At 37.9% G+C, this 25,442-nt stretch overlaps 1 protein-coding gene across 3 annotated transcripts in view; it reads right to left on the reverse strand.

Annotated features, from left to right (window-relative positions):
* ZDHHC2 (zinc finger DHHC-type palmitoyltransferase 2) overlaps nucleotides 1-25,442 on the reverse strand; it is a 72,655-nt gene that overhangs the window by 11,105 nt on the left and 36,108 nt on the right. For 2 of the 3 annotated variants that reach the window (XM_044455216.1, XM_044455214.1), the window contains exons 3-13: nucleotides 22,912-23,006; nucleotides 19,109-19,229; nucleotides 17,778-17,847; nucleotides 16,237-16,269; nucleotides 15,416-15,536; nucleotides 13,836-13,968; nucleotides 13,607-13,733; nucleotides 13,395-13,487; nucleotides 12,164-12,276; nucleotides 9,301-9,378; nucleotides 1,654-9,142 (exon numbers count right to left, since the gene is read on the reverse strand). In XM_044455216.1, coding sequence (XP_044311151.1) covers nucleotides 9,338-9,378; nucleotides 12,164-12,276; nucleotides 13,395-13,487; nucleotides 13,607-13,733; nucleotides 13,836-13,968; nucleotides 15,416-15,536; nucleotides 16,237-16,269; nucleotides 17,778-17,847; nucleotides 19,109-19,229; nucleotides 22,912-23,006 — 947 coding nt within the window. In that variant the 3' untranslated portion in view covers nucleotides 1,654-9,142; nucleotides 9,301-9,337. Of the gene's footprint in view, nucleotides 1-1,653; nucleotides 9,143-9,300; nucleotides 9,379-12,163; nucleotides 12,277-13,394; nucleotides 13,488-13,606; nucleotides 13,734-13,835; nucleotides 13,969-15,415; nucleotides 15,537-16,236; nucleotides 16,270-17,777; nucleotides 17,848-19,108; nucleotides 19,230-22,911; nucleotides 23,007-25,442 lie in introns of those variants that run through there. The other variant, XM_044455215.1, reaches the window with a different exon arrangement.

Consider the following 25,442-nt stretch of genomic DNA (forward strand, 5'->3'; position numbering starts at 1 on the left):
TCTCTGTCCATGGCCTAGGGCCAGGCTTGTTCTTATGGTTCATCATGGTCTCTGTGCATCACACATAGGGCGCTGTGTGGCTGCGTGGAGCCTGCTGTCAGGAAGATTCAGCTAAGTGTTAGAGTGGGAGCCCTTCCCTATCCTGTTCCCTGCATCTATCCACAAGAAAACCTAATCTGACCTACCCAACTTATAATTACAGACTAGCAGAACTACTATGTTCTAAGCCCATGCCAGAAAAGAGTTGGTGTAATTTTATACTGTCAGTATATCCTGATGGGACTGCGGGTGCGCAGTGGTTTAAACTACTGGGCAGTTTGAATCCACACAACAGGGTGAGCTCTCCTTGAATTGCCCCCAGCTCCTGCCAACCTTGCAGTTTGAAAACATACAAATGCAAATAGATAAAAAGGTACCACTTTGGTGGGAAGGTAAACAGCATTCAGTGCACTTTGGTATTTAGTCATGCTGGCCACATGACCACAGAAACTGTGGACAAATGCTGGCTCCCTCTGCTAGCAGATGAGCACCGTCCCCAAGAGACATGACTGGACTTTAATGTCATGGGGAAACCTTTACCTTTATATCCTGATACCAGTTTGGGAAATGCATCAACTAGATCACTTAATAGCTGGTTTTGTTGCCCCTATATTCCACCAGTTAATATACATTTGCTTCTGTTGTTAACCCAGTTATAATGGCCTAAACAAATGATGTCAAGTTAACCCCAGAATTGCTCCTAAATTTTTAATACAGTTTTAAGGGAACTGCCCTAAGTAGGTTGCATGGTAAGAACAATAATCAGCAGGCAGTAGAATTAGCACCATAAATGAATATGTCAGTTTTCCCCAGAGGAAAATGAGCAGTCCCTGGAATTGTTTGTGCCAAGTAAGTTTAGACATGTGAGAAAGGCAGACTAGCTTGTTCATGCTCTCCTGGCTTAAATTACACTATCTTTGTTTCTAATGTAATCCATGCAGCTTTCCATTACCAGCAATGTTGAATATAGAGTTATAACTGACAGCCAAAACCCCTGTGCACAACAATGTAGTAAATGGGCTGTGTTATACTATGTTGCATAATTGTAAATTTTTAAATGGTGTTGAGCCAGTGAGGGTCCAAACCTTACACATTTAACAGAAAAAGGCCCTATACCTATTAGAACTTTTCAGCCTGTGAATGGTGGGAATTGTAAGACATCTTTTTTCCAAACATGTATAGGTTTGCAGCCAATATTTCTGTCAAGGATTCATCGGTTTTTAGGACATGTCCCTAATCTAGGTCCCTAATCTAGGTCCCTAATCTCCATTTAGTTTTTTTCTAGAAAGCAACTCCTGAGGTTGGCCAGAGCACTATCACTACTGTGGACTACCAAGCAAGGCTTGTAACAATCACTTCTCAGAAATTTCTTGCTCTGGATTGACAAGCAGGGAGGAAGGAGCTGCTGCTACTCCTAACAGAAGCCAATCTGTCCCTTGGCATCCAGTAGCTCATCCCCCTTCTAAGTTTTATTACCATAAAAACCACAAATGTTAATACCAAACATATCTCGGTGTGATGTATCTTAGTCGTATTAGTATAACACTCTCAATAACAGTATGTACTCTGTTACACATTTACCAGTTTTCAGATTCAAAGCCCGAATGCTTTAAGTCATTTGTCTTAAAGTTTTTAATTTATTTTCCAGCAGCAAGTTAATATACAAAAATACATAATACTGCTTTACAGAGTACAAAAGAAAGCAAAGCAAGAAGCTCTTTCACTCTGCGCAAGACCTGTAGCTGTGTACAATATTGCATCTTAGCAACATGCACTCAGGCAAGCATTGCAAAAGTTTCATGAAAAGATATTTCAAAGCCATTCTGAAGCAGAACAGTTGGGAGGCAAGGATTCTTCATTCTGCTTCAAAAGTCTTGCCAAGATTACTGAAACAGCAAAGCATGAAGAGGAGTAAAGAAAATGAGTAGAACAAATGTATGCAGTAATGTTGTCTGTGTCCTCAAGAACCGATTCCTGGTAGGCAAAGTAACATTTGTCCACTCACAGTACCCTGAGTATTCTGAGAGGCTAATTTGCAAGTCATTCTGCAGAATGTTCTGCATGTAAAGACATACTTGGTATCCTTGTAAAGCAATGCTGTAATACAGTAACCAGTCAAATCACTGAAGCTATCTGCTGGGGAAAACGATGCAATTAATTTTCATTTTCTTCATAAATCTTCCCCCAGCCTCTGCATTGGATTTGGAATCAAAGTTCACCCAAATGCCATATTTTTGAGCATAAAAGATCCTAGGCTGAATCTGTTTACATACAATACTCATAAGCATTTTCTTTCTTTCATAGTTTGCCTATTTGATGTGGAGTATGTTTGAGTTATGTGGATTTTGTTTAGTATTAAGTGGTGGGTCTTGCGTTTACATCACATCTTACTGTTATTGATTGTTCTAAACTTTGCTGAGAGAATTTTTGTTTTACAAGATTGCAGCTCCTTTTTTTCGCTTAGCATCAGAACTTTACAGTGAAATATCTAAGTAGAAGTTCCATCATATCCAACAGGACTTATTCCCAAGTAAGCACATAGAGGATTTCAGTCTCAAACTGGTTTTCATATATGCAATTGACAAGAACCCCAATTACTAAAGTGCATTAATTATTATAGTTCTCAACTAGTAGAGAGGTGATCTTGGCACTGATGCTAGTGTGCAGAAGGGACCCTACCCTGCAGTTTCCTTAGTTCAAACAGCCATTCATTCAAAGTGGACTTTCTTCTGTGAAAATAACAATAAACATTAGGAGTTGTTACCCAGAAATCTGAATTTTAAAAGCTCTTGCACTAGTAAAAGCTATATTAAAATAGTAAAAGGAAATGTCTGCCTGTTAGTTTTGCATTCCAAGCCTCCATATAGAGGATTTATAAAAGTCCTTGAGTTTTCAAAATTAACACCCTTTAAGACTATGCATGTCTACTCTATTTATCAAGCTTGCACATATGGGATTGTTTGCCACTTAGGGTGACCTGTCCTATAGATCTGCTTCTACTGTAATATGAAACTTCAGTTCTGTCAAACTTTTTAGGCACAAATCATGATCTTCTAAACTGAAGTCTAAAGGCTTAACCAGCAGAAGTGTGGTAGCCTTGGAAATGTTTTGCCCTTCAGAGAAAGAGAGTTCTCTTGCCAAATAATCACATGGAGAGGGACCTCTTCTGGATATTAAATTGGTGCTCAAGGTATAAAGTTAACATTGCAAGAAAACACCTTAAGAATGTGTAACCACCTTCATAAGGTAAACACCTGTTGACCTCAGGGGCATGCTTCTAATACTTAGTACTCAGCTGGTTTTTAGCACCCGAATCTAGCCATTATAGGAGTTAGCTACTGTCAGTTAAACAAGATACTGGGAACTGAGCTTGACAATAATTCATGATTTTGCTTTCACTGTTAAATAGTTTAAGTATTTAAACACCCTAGGGACGTAAAACCCGCTATGTGTAAGAACACTAGTATTTACAAGGATGTCAGGCATTGAGTGGCTTTTACAATATAATACCCTATTTCGTCATCTTAAAACAGAGCAAAACAGGGGCTTCACATCTAAGTGGATAATACTATTATTACACCATCTGCTTAGTTATAATTGATACTCATTTAAAGATTGGTTCAGAGGAAATTTTTTATTCACATAAGCATTTTCAGTTGTACTTGAGGGGGCATTTATGTGAGTAAGCATCAATAGGTCTGGGAACAGATCGTGTTGGTGAGCTAATAGTGATCTCCCATGCTCCTAGAAGCTGGGAAATAGGCCCTCACAAGTCTACGGAAGTTTTGGCAGCTAGCAGCTTTGATCTCTAGCACATGCAATGAGTTTACTTACAGACAAATGCCTATCTGAAGAAGTTAAAAAAATGATAAAGGGAATTGGGCAAATTTGAAATGTGTTTGAGAAAATACTTCATAGAAGGAAATACTGTTGGTTTTGTATGCTACAAACTTAATATTTTCCCCTAGAAGAGCAGTGATTTGCGGTACAATTGATGCAACTGTGACTTGCAAAACATGGGGGAATAGCCATCTGGAGAGGCAGGATTTAAATAGAAACAGCTAGTGGCAATAATTTCACAAATGTATTGCTTGTGGCTGGCTGACAGCTCATGTGAGCTGAAATCTATGAAGCAGTTGATGGTGTGTGTGTGTGTGTGTGTGAGAGAGAGAGAGAGAGAGAGAGAGATTGATTGATTTAGATATCCCAGTGGGCATGTCAGTGTGTGAGCTGGTATATAGTCCAATGTAAAAAATTCAACATCTGTATAAGGTGGTTTGCATCAATACAGGTTCAATCCAAAACCTATATTTGAAACCAAATCTATTCACAATGTATGTCCATAATTTTGATCAGAAAGACATGGCAGGTCATCAGCCAATACAGACATAGCAACAGCCTGTTCTTTGTTAGATGGGGAGTATCCAGCCTACTGTACTGTTGGTCAGTTGTACTCCCCCCTAAAAAAAAATAGCTATGACTGCATGCATATTGGCCACATATGGGAGTTCCACTCCTGTTCCCCTTTTCAATGCACATTATGTGCTGTACCAAAAGCCCTATTAGGAATCAGCACTATAATAAAATTATCTCCAATAAAGACTGGCAGTATTCTCTCTGAAGCTTTTTTCTAGGAAAATATATTTTCAACTGCTGCTAATAGACTTTCATTAAAAATAATGCTTGAGATTACTCAGATTTCTATGAAAGGTATATGGTTGTGATGGAGACAATTTGATCAGATAGGTGAGTGTTTCCATGTGCAGAAGAAACATCCAAAAATAACTAGTTCTAGAAAGTTATAAAAGTCAACAATAAAAACTGCACTGGTACTGCCAGTGAACCCTCGCATCTCACTGCTAGTCTTTGCAGATTTTTAAAAAAGATTTTAAAAGATTTTTTTTAAACTTTGGAAAGAGTTAATTGAAACACTTCTGATAGCAGTAAGGACATAATGGAAACACTTGAGAGGTTTGGCCTCTGGTCAGTATGTGTTAGTGGTTTGTGTACTAAAATGTTGCTACACTAAATCTCTAAACAAAGAATCAGAGCTGCTGGAACTTGGACTATTAATACTGAACTAAGCAGTAAAAATATGTTGCCCATAGCAGTAAAAAAAAAAAAAAAAACTTTCACATGAAAAAGTAGGGTATATGAGGCCAAGCACCTGCTCTATACAAGCAATGTCAGGGAATGGTAGAGTTCTGAAATGCAACAATGGTATAACAACATTGTAAGCAGGTATGCAAGTCTTAGCAGCATCCTATATACTCCACAAATATTGCTTTACACTTAAATTGAATGTTCAGTAAAAATTATAATTCTAAAAGAAATACTTAGCCGCAAATGATCCATTGGTTGCAAAACCTGTCCTAGGTATTCTAATTACTGAAGTATCACTAGGCATGTATTGTAATAGTAGACTTTCTGAACTGATTACTGATAGGACTGATATCTTCATGTCCTAGGCACATGCATTAGAATCAGATTTAGGTCTGTGCAATACAGCTGGTGGAAGCAAACTGCTCTGTCCCACCAAAACAGCCCTTCAAATATTATTGAGTTAGCAGACCCTGCTGAATGGGATTAGATCTCTGAAAACTGGGCACATGTGCCTTCTGAAGTATGGAAGGTACCTTGGGATCCCTGCTTCTGCTGACAGTACAGAATCACCTGACTCTACATTGCCGTTTAAGGGGCTGCTACAGAGAGGAAAGGATGGAGATGACCACTGCCACCCACAAAAACCTGGATCCAGTCCAAAGCTTGTAAACTTGAACATTGATGTGTAAAAGAAAAGCAATCACAACAACTTTTTAGTGCTAAATTGGGGCATAAATGGTTTAGAAATTAGTTTACAGTGCAATCTCTAGTGCACGTTTAATCAGGCACTATTAAGTTCACGAGTCCCAGCTATGTGTGTACTTACAGTGTGAGGGAATCCGAACCCCTCCCTCCCTCACACTGTCTCCAATCTGAGACCTCAGGTAACAGTGATGGTTCTGTTGCTGGGGCTTCCCATCCACTGGAAGAAACCCAGAAAACTCTGTGGACTGCCCAAGGGGCCAATGGTCCTACACTCCTGCTGTGTTGGACTGCACTATAAACCACATGAAAACCAAGAACCCCAGCTCAGTAGGAGAGATCTGTTTTACATTTTTAACACAAATAAGCATAAACACAAAAGATAGCAAGGAACATCATAATAGGCATTTCATTTTTCATTTGCCTAAAAGGGAGTAACTCTAATATAATGCTTTGAATCATCTAAAAACAGAGTATGCCTCTTCCTTCCAAGCTACTGTTTTTATCCATTTACAAGTTCAGTAAATAAGACAAAATTGATCGACAAACTCACACACCCAATTAACTAAAATTTCTTTAACCATGCCTACTGTTAGTGGTGATGGAGTAAGAGAACGTATTCCTTCGGTGTTGTTGGAGAGGGAGTTTGATATTTGCTTTCCCACAATCTGGAAGTTATAGAGCTTCTCTAGATTTCTGTAGGTAGGCTCGTCCTTTACAGCTATACTTACTATCAGCACTACTCCATTGGCACCACCCCCCGACTACCATGTACATTTATTGGAAGTCTCAGCTCACAAAATCAGTGGAATTTATTTCCAGAGTAATACGGTCATGGTTGAAGCACAGAAAAGCTATTCCTAATTTACATTTATTACCTTTTCTGTGATAAGGCTCTCTTTATCTTTTGCATGAATCCCACCTTTCCAGAAAATATTGATGACAACAGTTGTGAGAGCCATATTAGATATGTCCTCTGCCTTTCTAGACCTTAACTCTAGACCCTTCAGTTTATATGCAGTTTAATGAACACTAGCAAGTATTACAGAACCCAACAGAACAGAAAAGCACATCACAACAGATAAGGTCTGCATGATTGCAGTGAGCGAAATAAGCCATGGTGACCTATTTCCTCCATCAAATATGCCAGCCAGATTTCACTAATTACTATTGTCCGTGCAGCATGCTCTGCTACCCAAATCTGAGTGTCACGGCTTGCTTGTTGGTAGTGGGAGGGGCAGTAACCCTCAACCCAACAATAACCAGTAGGTTATTTGAGGGTTATGGCTTCCTTACCTTATAGAAGCCATGCCACCATGGGTCAGACAAAGTGCCGAGCCTTGCCAGTGAGGATAATTAGACAAGTCTGGCTTGTTAACCACTGCACGACTGTCAATGCCAGGTCAGCAAACATTATGATCAAGCAATGGAAATACCTGTATTTGCTATTCTGTCCCTCTGATTTTGTGACAACTTCCAAGTCTTAATAGAGATAGAAAAGAACACTATGCTAAGGAATGCAAAATGCCTACATACACTGTATAAAACCATGTACTACAGCACATAAAATTCTCAAATATTCTAACTCATAGGGGTTCTACTCTGGCACTTTTGGTGATTAAGCTTGCAAAGATTCTTCACATGGATTCATATGTTAAGGAGGAAATGTTCCTTCAAATTCATATTCTTATAATTGCATTGATGTCATCACAGAGACATCACACTATCTGACTTTAATAGAACTGCTCTACCCAGAAGAATCATTTTGAAATAACTAAAGTCCATTTACTTGGCTACACTCAAAAGAAATAATGGTTGTATGAAACACTTAGTGCTACTGTAGCTGTGAAGTCGTAAAGCCAGACCTATATTGTACTGGGTGTATATAAAATGTTAAATTGATAGCCAAACTGACTTTTGATGCTGCAGTTTCTGCTCCTCGGGTATGTACTTGAATGAGATGAACATTTTCTTCACTGTTGTTTCATAGCTAATAATATAATCAACATTTATGAACCGTTTTGATATTAGATATATGACTACCTATCTTATGTAAACAGCATAATGTATTTTGTGTGATACATTAAATTCATTTCATTTGACATAATGTGCATGCAAAGGCACTGTTAAAAGCTCATCTATGAAACTGCAATTTCCTTGGCATCAGAAACTTCTGAAAAGGTTTTAAACCTTTGCAGTTAAACTGATCATACAAAAGCTATCCTGAAAACCCTGGTAACGTAGATTCATTTCTAATGGGTCTCTGCAAGGCCCTCTTGGCTTAACAGAGCGCAGTCAAAATCATAGTACACATCTCCTTGTATGTATATCAGGGTAATGTTAAGGAATGCAGCAATTCCTGGAATGTAAATCAAACAGAGAAAAGGGTCGTGTAATTAAAACAGCCTCTTACAGGTGCAAACTTGGGCTAAGCTTTAAGTTAAGCATTCTCAAGAAATATTAACATCAAACAGTTCTAATAAGGTTGATTAACCAAATAGTAAGCTGTCACACATTTACACTTTCACAAAACTTTGCTCTGAGCATGTTTAACTACATGACCTTAACTTACACAGACATAAATTATATGTGGAGTTTTGTTCTGTTTCTCCAATATAATTAAGAGAATTATAGCCTAGCTATAAGTAGATGATCCATGTAGAAAGGTGTGGCAGGAATATTATGTTAGTATCAACAAAGCCTTTTGCAAACATTTTCATGGTTAGCTTACAATTAAAACTATGTTGCTAATTCAGCTGAAGATAGGGAATCAAAATATGTTACAGTCATTATACCCAACCAGTGAGCAAACCATCAGCATTGATTGCTGGGCATTCATCAGAGCTGACAGTATATTCATTAGGATATAGTTTCCAGGTAGAAATTGAAGGCAAGACTTAAAGGTTCAAGAACTGCTGCAAGAGCATGTTCAGGTTTTACGTTAAACAGCTCACACTCATCTGAGTTATTAATACCAATGTACAAACTGCTCTTATAATCTGCAAAGGAGTAAATGTTGTCCTGTATGTATTAAGGCTTCCTGTTTCCCCAAGATGTAAGTTTCAAGACTTCTCTTTTGTATTTTAACAATATTTTGTGTTAACCAGAATATTCTTTATACACATAGGAGATGTCAACAGGTCTTATATTTCAAGTGACAACAGGGAGACAGCTAAAGTAGAACTTGCAAAATCTTCTGGGCATATCCACGCAGCAGTGGACTGGAACACCTGGTTGATGGACGCTGAAGTTGTGGAGGAATCCTTCATCCTCTTATTCTCTCATCAACAATTCTGAACTACAACAAAGCATTAAAGCACACCAGTTTGTAAAACAAGGACAAACCAGCTCATTTAACAGCTTTTATGTCTCCATACCCTAATGACATGAATATTATGACCTACAGAAAGTTTAAAAAAAGACAGGACTCAGCAAAGTTTTTTTTTAGTAGCTTACTTTGAAGATCCAGGATTTCTCCCTTTTACTTGCATGACTAGGTTTCATTTTCCATAGTTAGTGCAGGATTGCTTATACCTTTAAGAAACAAAATAATATTTTTAAACAGTGATTCTTAACTTTACTAAATAGGCTCATATATAGACTATTACGTCTCTTCAATACAAAGCCATTAACCTCACCCCTGATTTACATAGTGGACTGATTTGCAAGATCACCATGGCTTAAAAAGCCATGGGAAGCTTCTACAACCCTTGGTGCATGCTGGGTGCCATTTGCTTGGCTTTAGCTTGTTTCATCTGAACCGAGGCAGCATGGCTTACTGGAGGGAGAAATCAATAACTCAATGGATATTTGAGGGATGTTTCCTTCTTCAGTAAGCTGTGCTGCCCCAGATTCAGATGGCATGACAGGCTGTACCTCAGTGGGTGATTATGCATCGTGGTAAGGATTTTACATGATATCTGGTAATATCTTTGGTTAGCTGCTACATAAATTTCACTCTGTATTAACTTAACTGAAAGCAGCTAATAATGTCTTTGTACATTGGCATTTGATATCATTGAGATAACTTAATTTGAACTATATGTATGACCAAACTCTGCAAGAGTTGTTGGGAGTGTGTGAGTACTTTTCAGTGACACATTCCCTGGTGATAAGAATGTAGCACCCTAGGCAAGACCTTCTTGGAGTTGTACACCTCTCACACTAATTCCTACATAGGAATATTTTTGGATATGTGCTCACTTGTAGATGCACTCTCCATAGGTTGCTTGGTTATAGCCCCAACATGCTATAGTCCAACTCTGGAAAACCTACATCTGTTTTTTAAAGCTTGCATGAAAAGTCCTGCTTTGCTCTAGTCAGGCCAATTCATAACAGGCATGATGGACTGGGGAGGATTAACAGTCACCAGCGATTTAGAAGGATGGTTGGCTTATTCCTTCCTTAATGGGAAGAAATGCCAGTTTCAAGAATTATAAAGGAGGTACCAATTCATCAATTAATTCAGAAAATCATTTTGCAAGGACAAGTTGACCTGTACTAGCGTCCAACACATTTAGTTAAAAAATCACAGTACCATTTTCATTGCCAGCTTTCTCCTCTTAATTTAGTATATGTATGTCCAAGAATGTACTGTTTCCAAATTAGAATTCATTTTAGCTATAAAGTATAGTAAAGAAGGCATCCCTGGATCCAGTGATGGCCGCCACTTATAGACTGGTGGCCAACATCCTGTTTCCGGCAAGGTGTTGGAGCGGGTGGTGGCGGGACAACTCCAGGCACTCTTGGATGAAACTGATTATCTGGACCCATTTCAGTCCAGCTTCAGACCTGGTTATGGTACTGAGTCTGCTTTGGTTGCCCTGTATGATGACCTGTGGAGGGAGAGGGACAGGGGGAGTGCGTCCCTGTTGCTTCTCCTGGACCTCTCAGCGGCTTTTGATACCATCGACCATGATATCCTTCTGGATAGGCTGCCAGGACTGGGAGTAGGAGGCACTGCTTGGCAGTGGTTCCACTCCTACCTTGCTTGCTGATTCCAGAAGGTGGTGCTGGGGGACTTTGGCTCTGTGCCATGGCAACTCTGCCATGGAGTACCGCAGGGCTCCATTTTGTCCCTCTTGCTATTTAACATCTACATGAAACCGCTGGGAGAGGTCATCAGTAGGTTTGAGGTGTGGAGTCATCAGTATGCTGATGACACTCAGCTCTACCTCTCATTTACATCTGCTCCAGGTGAGGCGGTGGCTGTCCTGAACCGGTGCCTGGCCGAGGTAATGGGCTAGATGAGACTCAATAAACTGAAGCTCAATCCAGATAAGACAGAGGTCCTGTTAGTAGGTGATTCGAGTTTCCAGGTAAGTGACCTGGGCCCTGCCCTGGGTTGCACTCCTTCTAAAGGACAGAGTCTGCAGCTTAGGAGTGCTCCTCGACCTGGAACTGTCTCTGGAAGTCCAGGTGAAAGCGGTGGCGAGGAGCACTTTCCTTCAGCAATGGCTGATCCATCAGCTGTGCCCTTACCTGGAGAAGAACTGCCTGGCAACAGTAACACATGCACTGGTCACCTCCCGTTTGGACTACTGTAACACGCTCTACGTGAGGCTGCCCTTGAAGACAGTCCAGATACTTCAGATGGTGCAAAACAGAGCTGCCAGGATGCTGTCAAGGACTTGTTGTTATTCTCACATAACTCCAGTCCTCTATTAGCTCCACTGGCTTCCCATGGAAGTCTGGGCTCAATTCAAGGTGCTGGTTATTACCTATAATGCCCTAAACAGCTTGGGACCAGGATACCTAAAGGTATGCCTTTTTCCCCTATATGCCCTCCCACCCCCTAAGATTGGCAGCAGAGGCCCTCCTCTGGGAACCCTCTTTGAAAGAGGCTAGGAGACAGAGTACTCGGAGGAGAGCTTTCTCTGCAGTGGCCCCCCGACTATGGAATGCGCTCCCTAGAGAGGTCTGCCTGGCACCGTCATTATATGCTTTTCGGCGCCAGGTCAAGATCTTTTTATTTAACCAATATTTTAAAACTAATTAATTTTAATTTTATATTTATTCAATTCATTTTAACCATATTATTTTATACACAGTCGTGGTGTAGCCAATCTATTTGTTTAGGATTGGATATTGTATTTGGGGTTTTAATGTTTGTAAACCATCCAGAGAGCCCTCTGGCCTATTGGGATGGTATATAAATGCAATAAGTAAGTAAGTAAGTAAAATTCCTCTTGCTGTATTTAATTTGATGGGTCAGAAAACCCGTTTTTCCCCCACATTTGACTGAAATCAGGTTTGATGCCTGGGTCCTACAAGCCTGCCTATAAAAGGCTCAGTACAGAAAAGTAATCATATTTCTTACCCAATTTGTTCTTTTCAAGACTTGTACTGGTTTCTATCCAAGACTGAGGGTCAGTAAGAAGGTGGCTTTGGGAGTCTCGTAGAGGCTTAGCAGGAAAATGATGATTATTCTCACTGTTAGAAAATATTAAGTGATTAAAGGGAAGAAAATATACTGTAAATTTCATTATAGCTATGTAACTTTTTACCCTGTAAGTATGCAGGTTCAATAATGGTTATTTACCATTCTGAGTGTTTTGCCAATACATATATTTAACCGGGTCTTTATGGTGTGCTAATGCATTGTATATAAGGAATCGATATGTGCTTTCTGTTTTCTGTCTTGTATAAGTCTTGAGCTCTTGCAAACTTTTAAGCACCTCAGGAAACTTTCTCAGGCCATTTTCAGTTAATCTAGTATAAATTGGTGAAAACAAGTTGTCTCATACACTATAAAGCAAATATAATTATGTTACTCTACTGAAACAGGCACTTCCCAGGTATATTGAAGGCTAGTAAATATAAAACTGAGAAAAATAAATATCTGACTGAAAATAAATCAAGGTAAAGAATCTTACTTAGGTAGTTTCTGCAGATGCTGTCCTTTGAAAGTGCCATCAATCATGTGGATAAGGTGAACTATTTTTTGTTTCATAAAGCAGTCATGCCAAGGAATGCTGCCTATGGTCATTTCTACATGTATGGTCATGTATCTATGAATTTTTGATAAGCATTATTTATATATGCCCACCCGCCCCTTGAGATCTGCAGGAGAGGCCCTTCTCCGGGAACCCTCCATGAAGGAAATTAGGAGAGTGAGTACTCGGAGAAGGGCTTTCTCTGCGGTGGCGCCCAATCTATGGAATGCACTCCCCAGAGAGGTCTGCCTGGCGCCGTCGTTGTTTTTCAGCGCCAGGAGAAAACCTTTTTATTCAAATGTTATTTTAATTGTTAATACTATTTATTCATTTTATTCTTTGGCCAGGGTGACTTAATTTATATTGTTAATTTATATTATTCTATTTTGAAGTTTATTTATGGTTGTGAGCCACCCCGAGGCTTCAGTGAATGGGGTGGCATAGAAGTCTCCTAAATAAATAAATAAAAATAAATATGCACTAAATACTACTTATTATACTCTTCTATGCCAATGCAAATTTAATATATACACAATCACTACTCAAGCAGTACAGTATAAGATAAAATAAACAAGGTAAGTAGAAAAATTTCACAAGAAATTCATGTAGGCTTACTTTTTGCTTGAAGAACTGTGTCCTGTTGGAGTAAAAGCTTGTTCAAGATCTTGATTAACAAGGCAGGTAGGGAAGGAGCATCCATCACCTAGGCTGAAAGTAAATATAACATCTTATCTAGGCAAGCAACATTAAAACTATTTCAAAATGTCAATATAAGCATTAGCTTCAAACATGATTCAGTTCATATTATTTAATACTGATAGCAATACCTGGTAAAAATTGGCAACAACCAATATTTTTTCTCATCTCCAAAGACTTGTTTTAGGTTTTTGCTGAAGCCCAAGCTAAAGCCATTCTTATCCGTTCTATGGCGAAAAATAGGTGCCCGGAATGCCTCTGAAAAATAAAGATGTTTACATTCCTTAATTCACCCAAAGTAGCATATGCACCGCATGGAACAGAATGGATTACAAACCAAATAAATTTAGAATCACTTACCTAACGTTGATTTATTTTTGCTGACTAACCAACAGTGATATCCAAAGAGAGAGGATAAGCTGACAGAAAACATGGCTGCAGCAAAGAATAAAAACATAATATGGAACTTGGCTTGAGTATCGGGAAGGCCGTTCTATAAAGGAAGAAAGCAGAGAAAATTGTAGTTGGGGCACTACATAAATATGTTTACGCTGTAATCCACTGGCAAAAAACAATAAAATTTGATGATGATAAAGAATATATACATTGTTTTAAAAAGCTGGTAAATGCAATTGTTTACCATAAAAATAAAACATTTTATATTTGCAAACATTTTCTTTATGTTGAATATGTCCCGTTGCCCAAGAAATTTTGATCTGCTATCAGTAGAATACTTATAAATCTGGGATTTTGAATATTTCTGCTCACACATAAAGAGGAGCTATTAACTCCTTATATGATAACAACAGCAAGAACGTTGTATTAAATACTGGAAAGTAAGGAAGGATCTTAAAATAAAGGATGTGAAAAGCAGATATGAATATACCATCCAACACAACCAATGCATTTTAATTGGTTAGCTTTTTGTTTCACTTTAATTTTATATTTTATCATTTATTTTTTGGGGTAACTGCCTCAAACACAATATGGGGTTGAACAAGTAAGAACTGTATTTCATAAATAAATCTGTATATTCCTTACAATATCAGAGGTAATGAAGATAGACAATGATGTGAACAATCTAAGAAGAAAACTGACAACTTTCTACCATCTCACACAGGGGGTTTTTATGATACACTATGCTTCAATAATGATAGATTATATTATTATTTATCTGGCCAGGGCGACTTCTTTTATATTGTTATTTATTTTATATTGTTAGTTTTATATTGTTATTTTTGTATTATGTTGTGAGCCGCCCCGAGGCTTTGGCGAATGGGGCGACATGGAAATGTTTTAATAAATAAATAAATAAATAAATATTCTTTATACGGTGAACACTTGATTTTTGGATTTCAGCCTATTTCAGAAATGTAATAAACACTTTAAGTTCTTAAAGAGGCACCTACATATTTGCTGTGCCTTCCATTCAAGTATGGCTGGAATATAAATGGGAGACTACAGATAGAATCTCAATGAATTTAGTTGCACTTAAGTGCTATTAAAATCAATCAACCTTTCACACTAAAAGCTACAGGATGCAAGGGTGGCCCTATATGGGGGCAATACTTGAAGAACTACAGAACTACATGGATCAGCTTGGAGAATGAATGTAGGTGACATGGTGTACTCCAAACATTTTTTTGGTAAATTCTCAGTCACCATAAAAAATCCTTCTAAAGCCAAGTGACAGTGGATCTTGTTGCAATTGACCAGGACCTTACGTAAAAACAATATACAATATGAAGTCATTATGGTAGTTTGTAAATACAATCTAGAAACAACTAATTTCTTTTACAGCACATTTCTATACCTATTTTCTTGGAAGTAAGTCCCACTGTATTCAATAGGGCTTACATCCAGGTAATTTTGTTTAGGAATGCAGTGTAAATCTAGCAGATATATTTACAGATATAAACATTTGAATTCAGGGAACTTACTGTCCAGAATCTAATAAAATACTGTAGATCAGTTGCAACAATGAAAAGGCAGTATAATAGAGAATATGCCAAGAACAGAAGGAAAAATTTGTAATTGGAGAATCCAACACAGTTGTTCACCCTGGGAGAAAAATAAAGCATAAATCACTGCAAATGCACATATACATACAAAACATACAAATTTAGTATCATCCATAATATCCCTTCATCAGCCAGCTGAAGACTTTATCTCTGATTTTTTCCCAACCTATAACAACTGTTGATATTCCTCTATTTTAATCATTTACTACTTGGCACAAAGGAAGACTAGAAACACACTACACCTGTCTTGAAAGACCTACACTGTTTGCCAGTTGTTTTCCATTCTGAATTCAAGATTGTTTTTAACCCTAAATAGCTGCCTGTGACTTATGATCTACAGGAGAGGCTGCTTTGAGTTGTTTTGGCTAGAAATGTGTAGAAGGGCTTTTTCTTGTGTTGTTCCTAAACTATGGAATGAATGCCCTGAAGAGCTATGATTAGTTCTCATTTTCTTGGTTTACCGGAAGGGTAAATCTTTTAAATTTAGCCTTTAAAATTATATAGTAGCTTGAAATGAGTGCTTCAGTGTACCAGCACTCCAAATATTCTGTGGTGGGCAGGCAGATGATTGCTGCAGGAGAGATGGAGGTGGCTTTTGCCTCTCCATTCTCCTTGGTACTCCCACCCTGCTCTTGACCTCTATAGAGAGGTCACAATGTCTGGGGCAGGAGAAGACATAGGATAGTGCAATTCTCCAATGTATTATCTAGTCCAAACTCATGAAGTACCACCCTACTTACCAAGGACAATGATGATCCATTTTCAAAATACACCTTAAAAAGACAAACAACAATAATATAATTTACTCTATAGAAATCACAGTGAAAAGTGAAGTTTTTCAAATAAAAACATATTAAGTAGTATTATCGCACCAAGAAGCATAGTGGGTAGGAGCTGGGCTACATTAGTCATACTTAGCTCCTACCAAAATCAATGCAGAAGTCAATTTGTCAAGTTAAATATGACATACTTGGTCTAAATCTAACCCAATAGAGCTGTTTGCACATCATGATACCCACTGTGGTTTAATCTACCTGCAGTGGCTGTTGAGTTGTGCCAGGCTTTCTTGCTATGATTTGCTGTATTGTATGGAATTGTTTTGAGGGTTAGACATTGGTCAAATACCCCTAAAACAAGCCATAGGTTGAGAACGAGGCAATCTTGCTGTCTGGATTTGCATGGCATGGCAAGCTGGGCACCCCAAGATGCCTGACACAATGCAACAGTTCCTGTGGATAAATTAAGCCACAGTGGGCTGCCATGTGAACCAAATCATTGTCTTGGGAGCAGCAACTCTCGAACCCCACCATCATCTAAGCTGCTTTTTTAGCAGTCTAAGAACTCATATTTTTAGAATGCTAAATAGGAAATGAAACCAAAAGCCTAACTAATTTCAAAATTAATCTCAAAAGGTGTCAGTTCACTTAGATATTAAATGGATGCCATCTACATACAGTTTCCTGACAATGAAGTGAGATTTTTATTTCTCCTCTTACAATGAGGATTCATGAAATCATCTGAACCTTCCTGCAGGTAAGTTCTGTAAACTCCTGCTTCAAGCACTAAAGATGAATTTATGATCCAGTACAGCTTCTAAAATCCTTGTAAGTAACCAATGTCTGAATCCATATTTAACTTAATACTATTTGTGACAAAATTTCAATTCTGTAAGATGCAGCTGAATATTTGAGGAAAAGTAATAAATGGCTGCTACACAATAGTTATTACTGAGATTTCACATTTATGTAAAATGAATCATGTGCTATAACATGGAGATTCCATACAACTGTTCTTTCTCCTCAAGAAAAACCTTTGAAATTTGAGTTAATTCATACTTTAATATGTGTGAAAATATGAGACAGGAAGGATAATACATGTGTCTAGTTCCAACAGAAAATTCCCACTGATAAATAATCTAGAACGGAGTATAAACTTTGCATGCATTCAGGCAGGAAAGGAAAGTTGTTGTTCCCTCAGTATAACCTATGCCAAATGCAATAACCTATACAAATGCAATATTCCAAAATATAAAGGATATAATTTTCAAAACAGTTACTCAAATTTAAATAGCAGGATCACATCCTGAGCAAACAAATAATTGTTTTAGATTGAAATTAATTAATTAAATAAGCACAATATATATGTATGTCTGTATGTATACATATAAATTATGTATATAATTTATTCAGTAACCTATACAGGTACTTTCATTAGTTATTTTTTTTAGTACAAGGGAAAATTGTAATGAATTCCACTTAGCCTTGTGATATTTGTTCCTTACTTATCACAAACAGAGCAATGATGACACCGGTCTGGCTTTACAAGCTGGCATCTATCACAGTATCTGATTGCTGTAAAAGCAAAATTAAATAAATAAATAAAATACTTCTGTTTAACATTATTGCTGATTTGCACACATTTTTAATATTCTTGCTATCATAGACCAAGAGATTGGAGCAAAAAATAGGTAGTACTTCAAATTCCAACTATTCTGCCAAGATTCTCTTCTTCAGGCAGAAAAAAAAATCTATAATGCAATCATGTATACGTCTACTTAGAAATACATCCCACTGATTTAAATGGGATGCTTTCTAAAGTAATCATGTATAGTATTGTTGCCATACCTTAGTGTGAATGTAGTATTGTTTAACCATATCTTGTCAGGTGAAAAATATTTTCTGATTTGAGTCTCTAACCCCAAGCCCACTCTGTACTCATCTAGTTCTGACAGGAAATTGGCAGTTGTGCTGGTCAGCACTTGGGCAGGAACTGTGTTCAACATATGCTTCTCTGCCTCCTCTGGAAACACAGGACCATTGCCAATTATCTGACAGAACAGCCATACATATTTTCAGAATGCTAAATATAAAATCAGAACCAATATGGTATAATGGTTAGAGTACTGTACTGGGACCCAGTATATTTAGGTTCTATTTCACACTCATCCATTAATCTCACTGAAGATTAGGCCAGTCACTGACTCTCAGCTTAACCTACCACACAGGATTGTTATGGGGATGAAATAGAGAGAAGGAAGAAAATATAACCCTTCCCTCGCACCACCGGGATTGGCAGAAAGAAGGTAGGGCATAAATATAATAAAAAAGGAAACTGAAGAGCTCACTAATCCCAAAATTACTCTCAACTGGTATTTTTCTTAGATATTAAATCACTCTAGCTTAGGTATAAATGTTTAAGGAATTCAGCCTGTGCAAATTCCAACATGATTCCAGATGAATGTTGGATCTGAATTTTGTTATCCATTGGTTTTTATACTTCTTAATTGTTCTGTTGTAGTTCTTGGCTCAAAAATGTATTAATATACTTTACAATGTATATTTCAATCTCTGAAATTATTTTAGAAACACATTTTTGAGAGAAAAGCCATTGAAAAATACATTTTTAAATGCAATATTTGTGTGAATTAGTACAGAAACGGGATGTAATGGACTTCAAACTGAACATATGCAAAAGTGACATGGACCAGAATGGGACTCATTCTTTATCCCTAATTAATATGTAACATCCCAAGATTCACATGTAACTTTTACACTGCATGTGATTATGCAATGAGTCTTCTGTAATGTACAACAGAACATCACTTCTGTTTACCTCCAGACATTGTTCTTGTATAGATGGGGAGGTCTCTGGCTACTCTTTTCAGCACTTCTTGATGAGTTTCAGTTCTAGATTCTCTCTCCATTAATTCTTTATCTGCATAGGACAGGTGGAACTAAGAAATAATGCAATTGTTAATTACTAGCAGAATAAGTTAATATCCTTACTCCCTGTAAAATAAAGTTATAATCTGCAAGTTAGTAATGTGTGCCAAAGACAGGGTGTAATCTGAAAATGATACTATGACTCCTTGAAATGTTCTAGTTTGATGCTGCAGTATTCATTTTAATTTATTTATGAAAAAATATCAGGGAAAAGTTGTGTATTTTGCTATAGAAAAAAAGAAAGGCAATGGAAATGCAGTACACAGTTTCATGGCTTGGGGAATGGTAATGAATCAGTGAAAGAACCATCTCTTGGCAATGGGCCTGCAGACACAATGTGGAATAATATACTCTGGCATAGTCATGCTAGGCCTAAAATATTAGCAAAGTTAGCAACAAGTTGTACAGATAAAGTACAAACAATGAGCGAACAAGCAAGATGACTACCTCTGCAATCAGGGTCCTTTAAAACCTTAGAGCCAATAAAAAAGAACTGCTCTATCATTGTGATCCATTCTGAACATTTAGAAAATTCATAATTCATGTGCAGTCCATTTAGCCCCTTCACACCATCATCAGTGCTTTCCAGAAATGTGAGAAGAATTCCGCTCCCTAAGCCTCTGCTATCCTCCAGGGGTGGTGTCCAAAGATGAACTTCAAACATTCATGGGCCAGATGGGGAACACACACTCCTGCACTAACATCCTTCACATTACCCATAAGTGGGTTGTTTTACTCTTGTTTGTCAGTTTAGCATGTTCTCCAAAGCCAGCACTCTTATGAACACCAGTTAGTCATGGCTTATGTAGAGCTTAAAGGACAATAAAATAATCCACGGTCAAGTAAAAAACAAAACCAAACCTAGTCTGCTGGCAGAAGTTGCAGCAATGGTTGCTGCTCTAGCCAAGAGGCTAGCAAGTGACACCTTTCTCAGGCACCACAACAAGCCAAACCAGCACTTCCCTCCTCCCCACAGCTTCCCTCCTCCCCACAGCTGCAGTGAGTCATCTAGCACTGGCAACACTTTGACTTTAATTTTTTAGATTGCAAAGGACCTGTCAAGGATGCTTTCCACACCCCCCATCTTTAAAAAAATCTGAAACAATAGTTAACAGTAGGTTCCAAAGATGCACCTTGGCATGAACACTTCTCTATGTGGCCACAGTTTACATGCCAAATTGCAACTGTGTAGTCCAGTGCTAACAATTTTGAACTATTCTCAAACTATTCAGCACCTTTTGCAGTAGAATCCTTGGAGGTTTTGGCAGGTGCTCATGTAACCCTGGCTGCCCTCACTTCCCAAGTATGGATAACACAGAGGTATAAGGGCCCTTCTTAAAAAAAAAAAAAAAACCCTCAAGAACATGTTAAAAAGAATGTTTTGGTGGACACCTCCTCCATTTTGCCCCATCTAGGCAGGACTGGTATGGTGGTGAGAATGTTGGACTGGGGACCTGAGAGATCTGGGTTCTATTCCCAATTTGGTCATGAAACTCCCTAGGTGACTTTGGGCAGATCACAGTCTCTTAGCCCAATCTACCTCACATGGTGGTGGTTGTGAGACTAGAATGGAGCTATGTTAGTACCCTTGGGGTCCTTGCAACAGGAAAAGAGGGTGAGACATAAGTGTAATGCAATGGAATGATCCCAGGGTTATCCAGTGTTAGGAAGCCCCAGTTAGACTCATATTGTTGCAATTTACCTCAGAAAGTGGAAAGCTTTGTGATTTAAAGGGACACACCCTTCTCTTTGCATGAGGGTTCCCCAAGTTTTGAAGTGCTCTGCTGCTTTACCTCTTGAGGTAGGAGTTACCCAAATAAAATGGGGAATTGCTGCAAGGAGGAGGAAAAAGCCCCTTGCCATGAAGCATACTCTCCCAGGGCCTTGCAAGGAACCAGCTGGTCATATTTTGACAGGTTGTCTCTCTGCAAAGTGAAGTGAGGGGGATCCTTTAAGTTAAATCAAATTGTGGGTTGCACTGTCAAGTTACCACTGGAATTATCTGAAGAGGCACCCCTTGAATGCCCCAAAACAAGTTCAGGAAAGGTTCCTTTAAGTTTTCATGATCTTAAAAAAAAAAAAAAGAGTCAAGGTGTGGCTAACACCAAGTGGCTTGCCAAAGCTCAGAGGACATCTTTGCACTCTTGCAGTATCCACTTGAATATGGCAGGAGGAACAAAGGATGGGGTAAAAAAGCACATAACCCTCGTTCCTGATTGTCTGTCAGGAACAGAGGAATTTTAACCCCAGTGGGTGATTAATTCAGGAGTTTTATTGTGTTGTGTGAAGCTTCCCAGTACGTGGAATTTAACTCATTTCTCTGTGTCAGTGGAAGACACCTATCAACAGAATGAGAACAATTTTCAGTCTTTCCTTCTCTGCAGTTCCCTATGCCTCCCAATCTTTTGCAGAGGGCCTCATTCTACTGAGTAAGATTTTTTTTTTAATAGAGTAACTAGTTGGAGTAACAAGGAGAAAACATTTAACAGCAGAAGCACAAATGTTTATCAAACACAACAACACCTTTGGAAACAATAATTTTTTTCTTTGCGATCGTTTTTTTCTGACTTCTCTCAAAATATGAAGAATATGGTTAATATAACCTAATCATGCCCAAGTAAGCTGATTAGCTCATATCAAGCCAATATTTAACACTAACATATGCTTATCATTGAAAGAATGCTATTTAAAAAGAAACTTTATATTTTCTTTCTTCCATGATTAATTTCAACTCATAGCTTTTGAATCTTAAGGAGTGAGGGATGGAAAGGTGATTTCACTTAACTGAATATACTCATTAAGGGGAAAATCAGGTAATTATAAAGGTCACTCAGAAGTGCAACTCAAATATCCAACAGCATTTCCTTTTGTATATCAAGTTCAATTTGTTTTTATATCAATTCCATACTACTTTAGCAGGCCAGGAAATATGAAAGGTAAAAACAAATGATGTGAAATAATTATTCCTTTAAATGTGTTGCATCAGCCATGATTTCCCCAGATGTAAAATGTTTGCCACTATCAATAAAAATATGATGCTAAGTAGTGGCCGTTAGAAGACTGGGATATAGAACTAAAAATAACAAATTCATACAAGACATTATATGTAATCACAGTACCCGATAGAATGCCTTTTCCAACCACAACATAGCTGAACATTAAATGCAACATAGCTTTCCTCATAATACCATCTCCAAGTGAGGCTCAGTTAGAGGCAAAAAGGAGGGGGGCCTTCTTTGTGAAAGTCCCCAAATTATGCAATGATTTTCCCACTGAAGTCCACCTGACACAAACTATGTTATCTTTTCAGGTCCAAGTTAAGACTGCCCTCTTGACAAAGGCATTTACCAACTCTAAAATGCACATGGGAACTAGGATATTCCCAGCTGTTTTTCTAGCAGGCCTAGCAGTATGGATCAGTATTAGTTGTTGAAGTTGTTCAAATTTGTTTTTAACTTATTAAGTGTAATTTTATGAGTTTATTGTTTAAATTTTATTTTTTGTATTTTGTATTTGTATTTTATTGCATTTATTAACTGTTATATACTGCTCAAAGAGCTTTGGCTACTGAGTGGCATACTGAATACATAAATAAATGAATGAATTTACTCCAAAAATACAAGTTAATGGGAACCTTACCCATCACAAACAAAATTAACATACAGGTTTTTCTAACACCAAATTGTAACTTACTTCTTTGGATGGATTCATTGGTAACGTAAAGATTGTTTTCCAGTAAGACCACAAAAACATCATGAAAAATAGATGATAGGCAATCAGGCACACCACTAAAACAAAATAATAAAATCAAAGTATTAAACAAGTTTTAGAATTGCACTGTGGTGTCAGAAATATACAGACAATGAAGAAGAAACCAAACATTCCCAACGGTTCACAATAGGGAACAATGCTATTAAGACATCAACATAATTATAAAATGAAGCAAAGACAAAGAAGCTTTGCAGTGCTACCAGAATGCGCCCAGTCTTGGAAAGCTTTCTAAGGTAAGTTCTGTGTCAGCTACTCATATCATCCATGCTTGCGCCCCTTGCTGTGTAGGCAAAAACATTTCTTCTTATTACTTATATAACACCATCATTGTGCATGGTACTTTCCAGAGTGGCAAGAACAAAAGAATATAAGAGCAGCCCTGTTATATCAGACTGCAGGCCTATCTAGTCCAGCACTGTTTCCAACAATTGCCCATGGGATGCCCAAAAGTGGCATGGAAGAGCAATAACTCTCTTCTGCTGCTGTTCCCCAGAAACTGATATTCCAAGGGCATTGCACCTCTGGATATTGATGGAATACATAGCCATCATTACTAGCATCCACTGGCAGCTGTGACCTCCAAGTATTTGTCTAATATGGTTTAGGTTGCAGCATTGTAGGTCACATTCTGGCTCACTCCTATATCCTCTGCCTCATTATCCTGATAACCACCTAATATTTTAGCTCTCCTGATAAATTATTTTCTCCTCTTTGCCAACTACATGTTGTTTTGCTTTGTTTGACCTGATGGCAACAATAAAAACTAAAGGGAAAAGCCGTATCAACTTAATTCTCCACATTACTGTGGCAACAAAGGCTTTTCCTGAAGAACCACCTGAGGGTAATTGTTATTTAGTGTTATAACTGGTGACGTAAACTTGATTAAAGGATCTATAGTGTTATTAGAGATGTCTATAGATGAAATTAACAGGGAGGCTAGATCTTTTGGAAGCTAGAATTTCACAGCTGGAAGATAAATCGGGGTCTTATGAAACTGTGTTGTCTGCTTTTCAGAGATCTAATCTTATTTTGAAGTCTAAGGTAAATGAACTGGAAAGTCAATCTTGTCATTGTAATCTATGAAGTATTGGGATAAGTGAAGAGGCTGAGCAGGGTCAACCAAGTGCTTTTATGGAGTCTTTTTCTATGATCTGCCCATGGACTATCAAGTAGATATCAATCAGGCACACTGAATCCTGGTGCCTCTCCCCATTTTATAGAAAGATTTGTCCATTCTTCATGAAGTTTTCAAGGTTTTCTGTCAGAGTTTATTTTAAGAGAGGCAAGAAGAGCTGATGGAAAGCTGGTAAAAGGTGATTAATGATATCCCCAGATTACACACACATACAAAGAAAAACAGCACACTTCCATTAAAGCTCAGGCATTAGCCTGTGATAGGAATCTCTAGAATTATATTCATTTTTATGCTTTTCTTCTGTTTAAAAATAGGATCTGATCAGAAAACCTTCAAGATGCCACCACCAGCAGAATCCAATTGCCTAAGGGAAGGGGGATGTTATCCAAGGTTTTAAAATTTCAAGTTCTTTTTCCTGTGTCCAGAATCCCTTCCCCTCCACCTTTTTCTACCACTGACTGAGCTTGAGTTCAAGACATTTGCATGTCAGAACGAGAAGGGTATATGCGTGTGCATATTTGTATTAGAAAGAAAGAAAAAGCTTTTATGTGTTCCAAAAAAGGAAATAAAATATTCTCAGGTGCTTGGGGAAAAATACTGTGCTTAATACATTTTGGAAAAATACATCTTTCCTTCCTTAGGGGCTGTTTATCTTTCTAAAATGTGTTGCAAAAAATCTTTCCAACGTTTCTTCTGTCTTAAAATGCATTTGGATACACTGGACCTGACAGTGACTTGTTAAGAAGGATCTGGCTGGTTCACCTAGATGCTAGCAATGCACTGAGGACAATGTCTCACTGAAGCTTTTCATGTGGACATGTCTTTATTGCTCATACAAAATTTGTTCTTGAAAAAATCTGTAGTAACAACCAATATACATGCACTTTTAAATTACATTCCTATGATGTGGGGATTATGGACAGCAAAAGTGGATTCTGGAATCCTTGCAGTTGCAAGGAGACTTCAAATTTGGTAAGAAAAATACCCACCACCTATCACTCAATAAACTGAAGTCCTTACTGCTCTCACTCCATTTCAGGCTATCTCCTACAACATGATGAGTTATATGGATGGCTGTTTAGCTATATGGATTGCTTATATTAATGTAGTATATGAAATGGAAATATTAAATCCTTTCCTCTGCTTTGCCTTTAACATCCCCATTAAAGCAGATGTTAATGGTTACTCTGTATCAATGTTTTATGTTATGAATCCCCTCTCCCACTTTTTTCTTTCTATTATTACTATTGTGTTGCAAATGAAAGGAATAAAAATGATAGTTTTAAAGCTGTCCAAGTTGGTTAGTAATGCCACATTT

The sequence above is a fragment of the Varanus komodoensis genome, unplaced genomic scaffold (assembly GCF_004798865.1).
Source record: "Varanus komodoensis strain SLA01 unplaced genomic scaffold, ASM479886v1 scaffold8, whole genome shotgun sequence".
Lineage (NCBI taxonomy): Eukaryota > Metazoa > Chordata > Lepidosauria > Squamata > Varanidae > Varanus > Varanus komodoensis.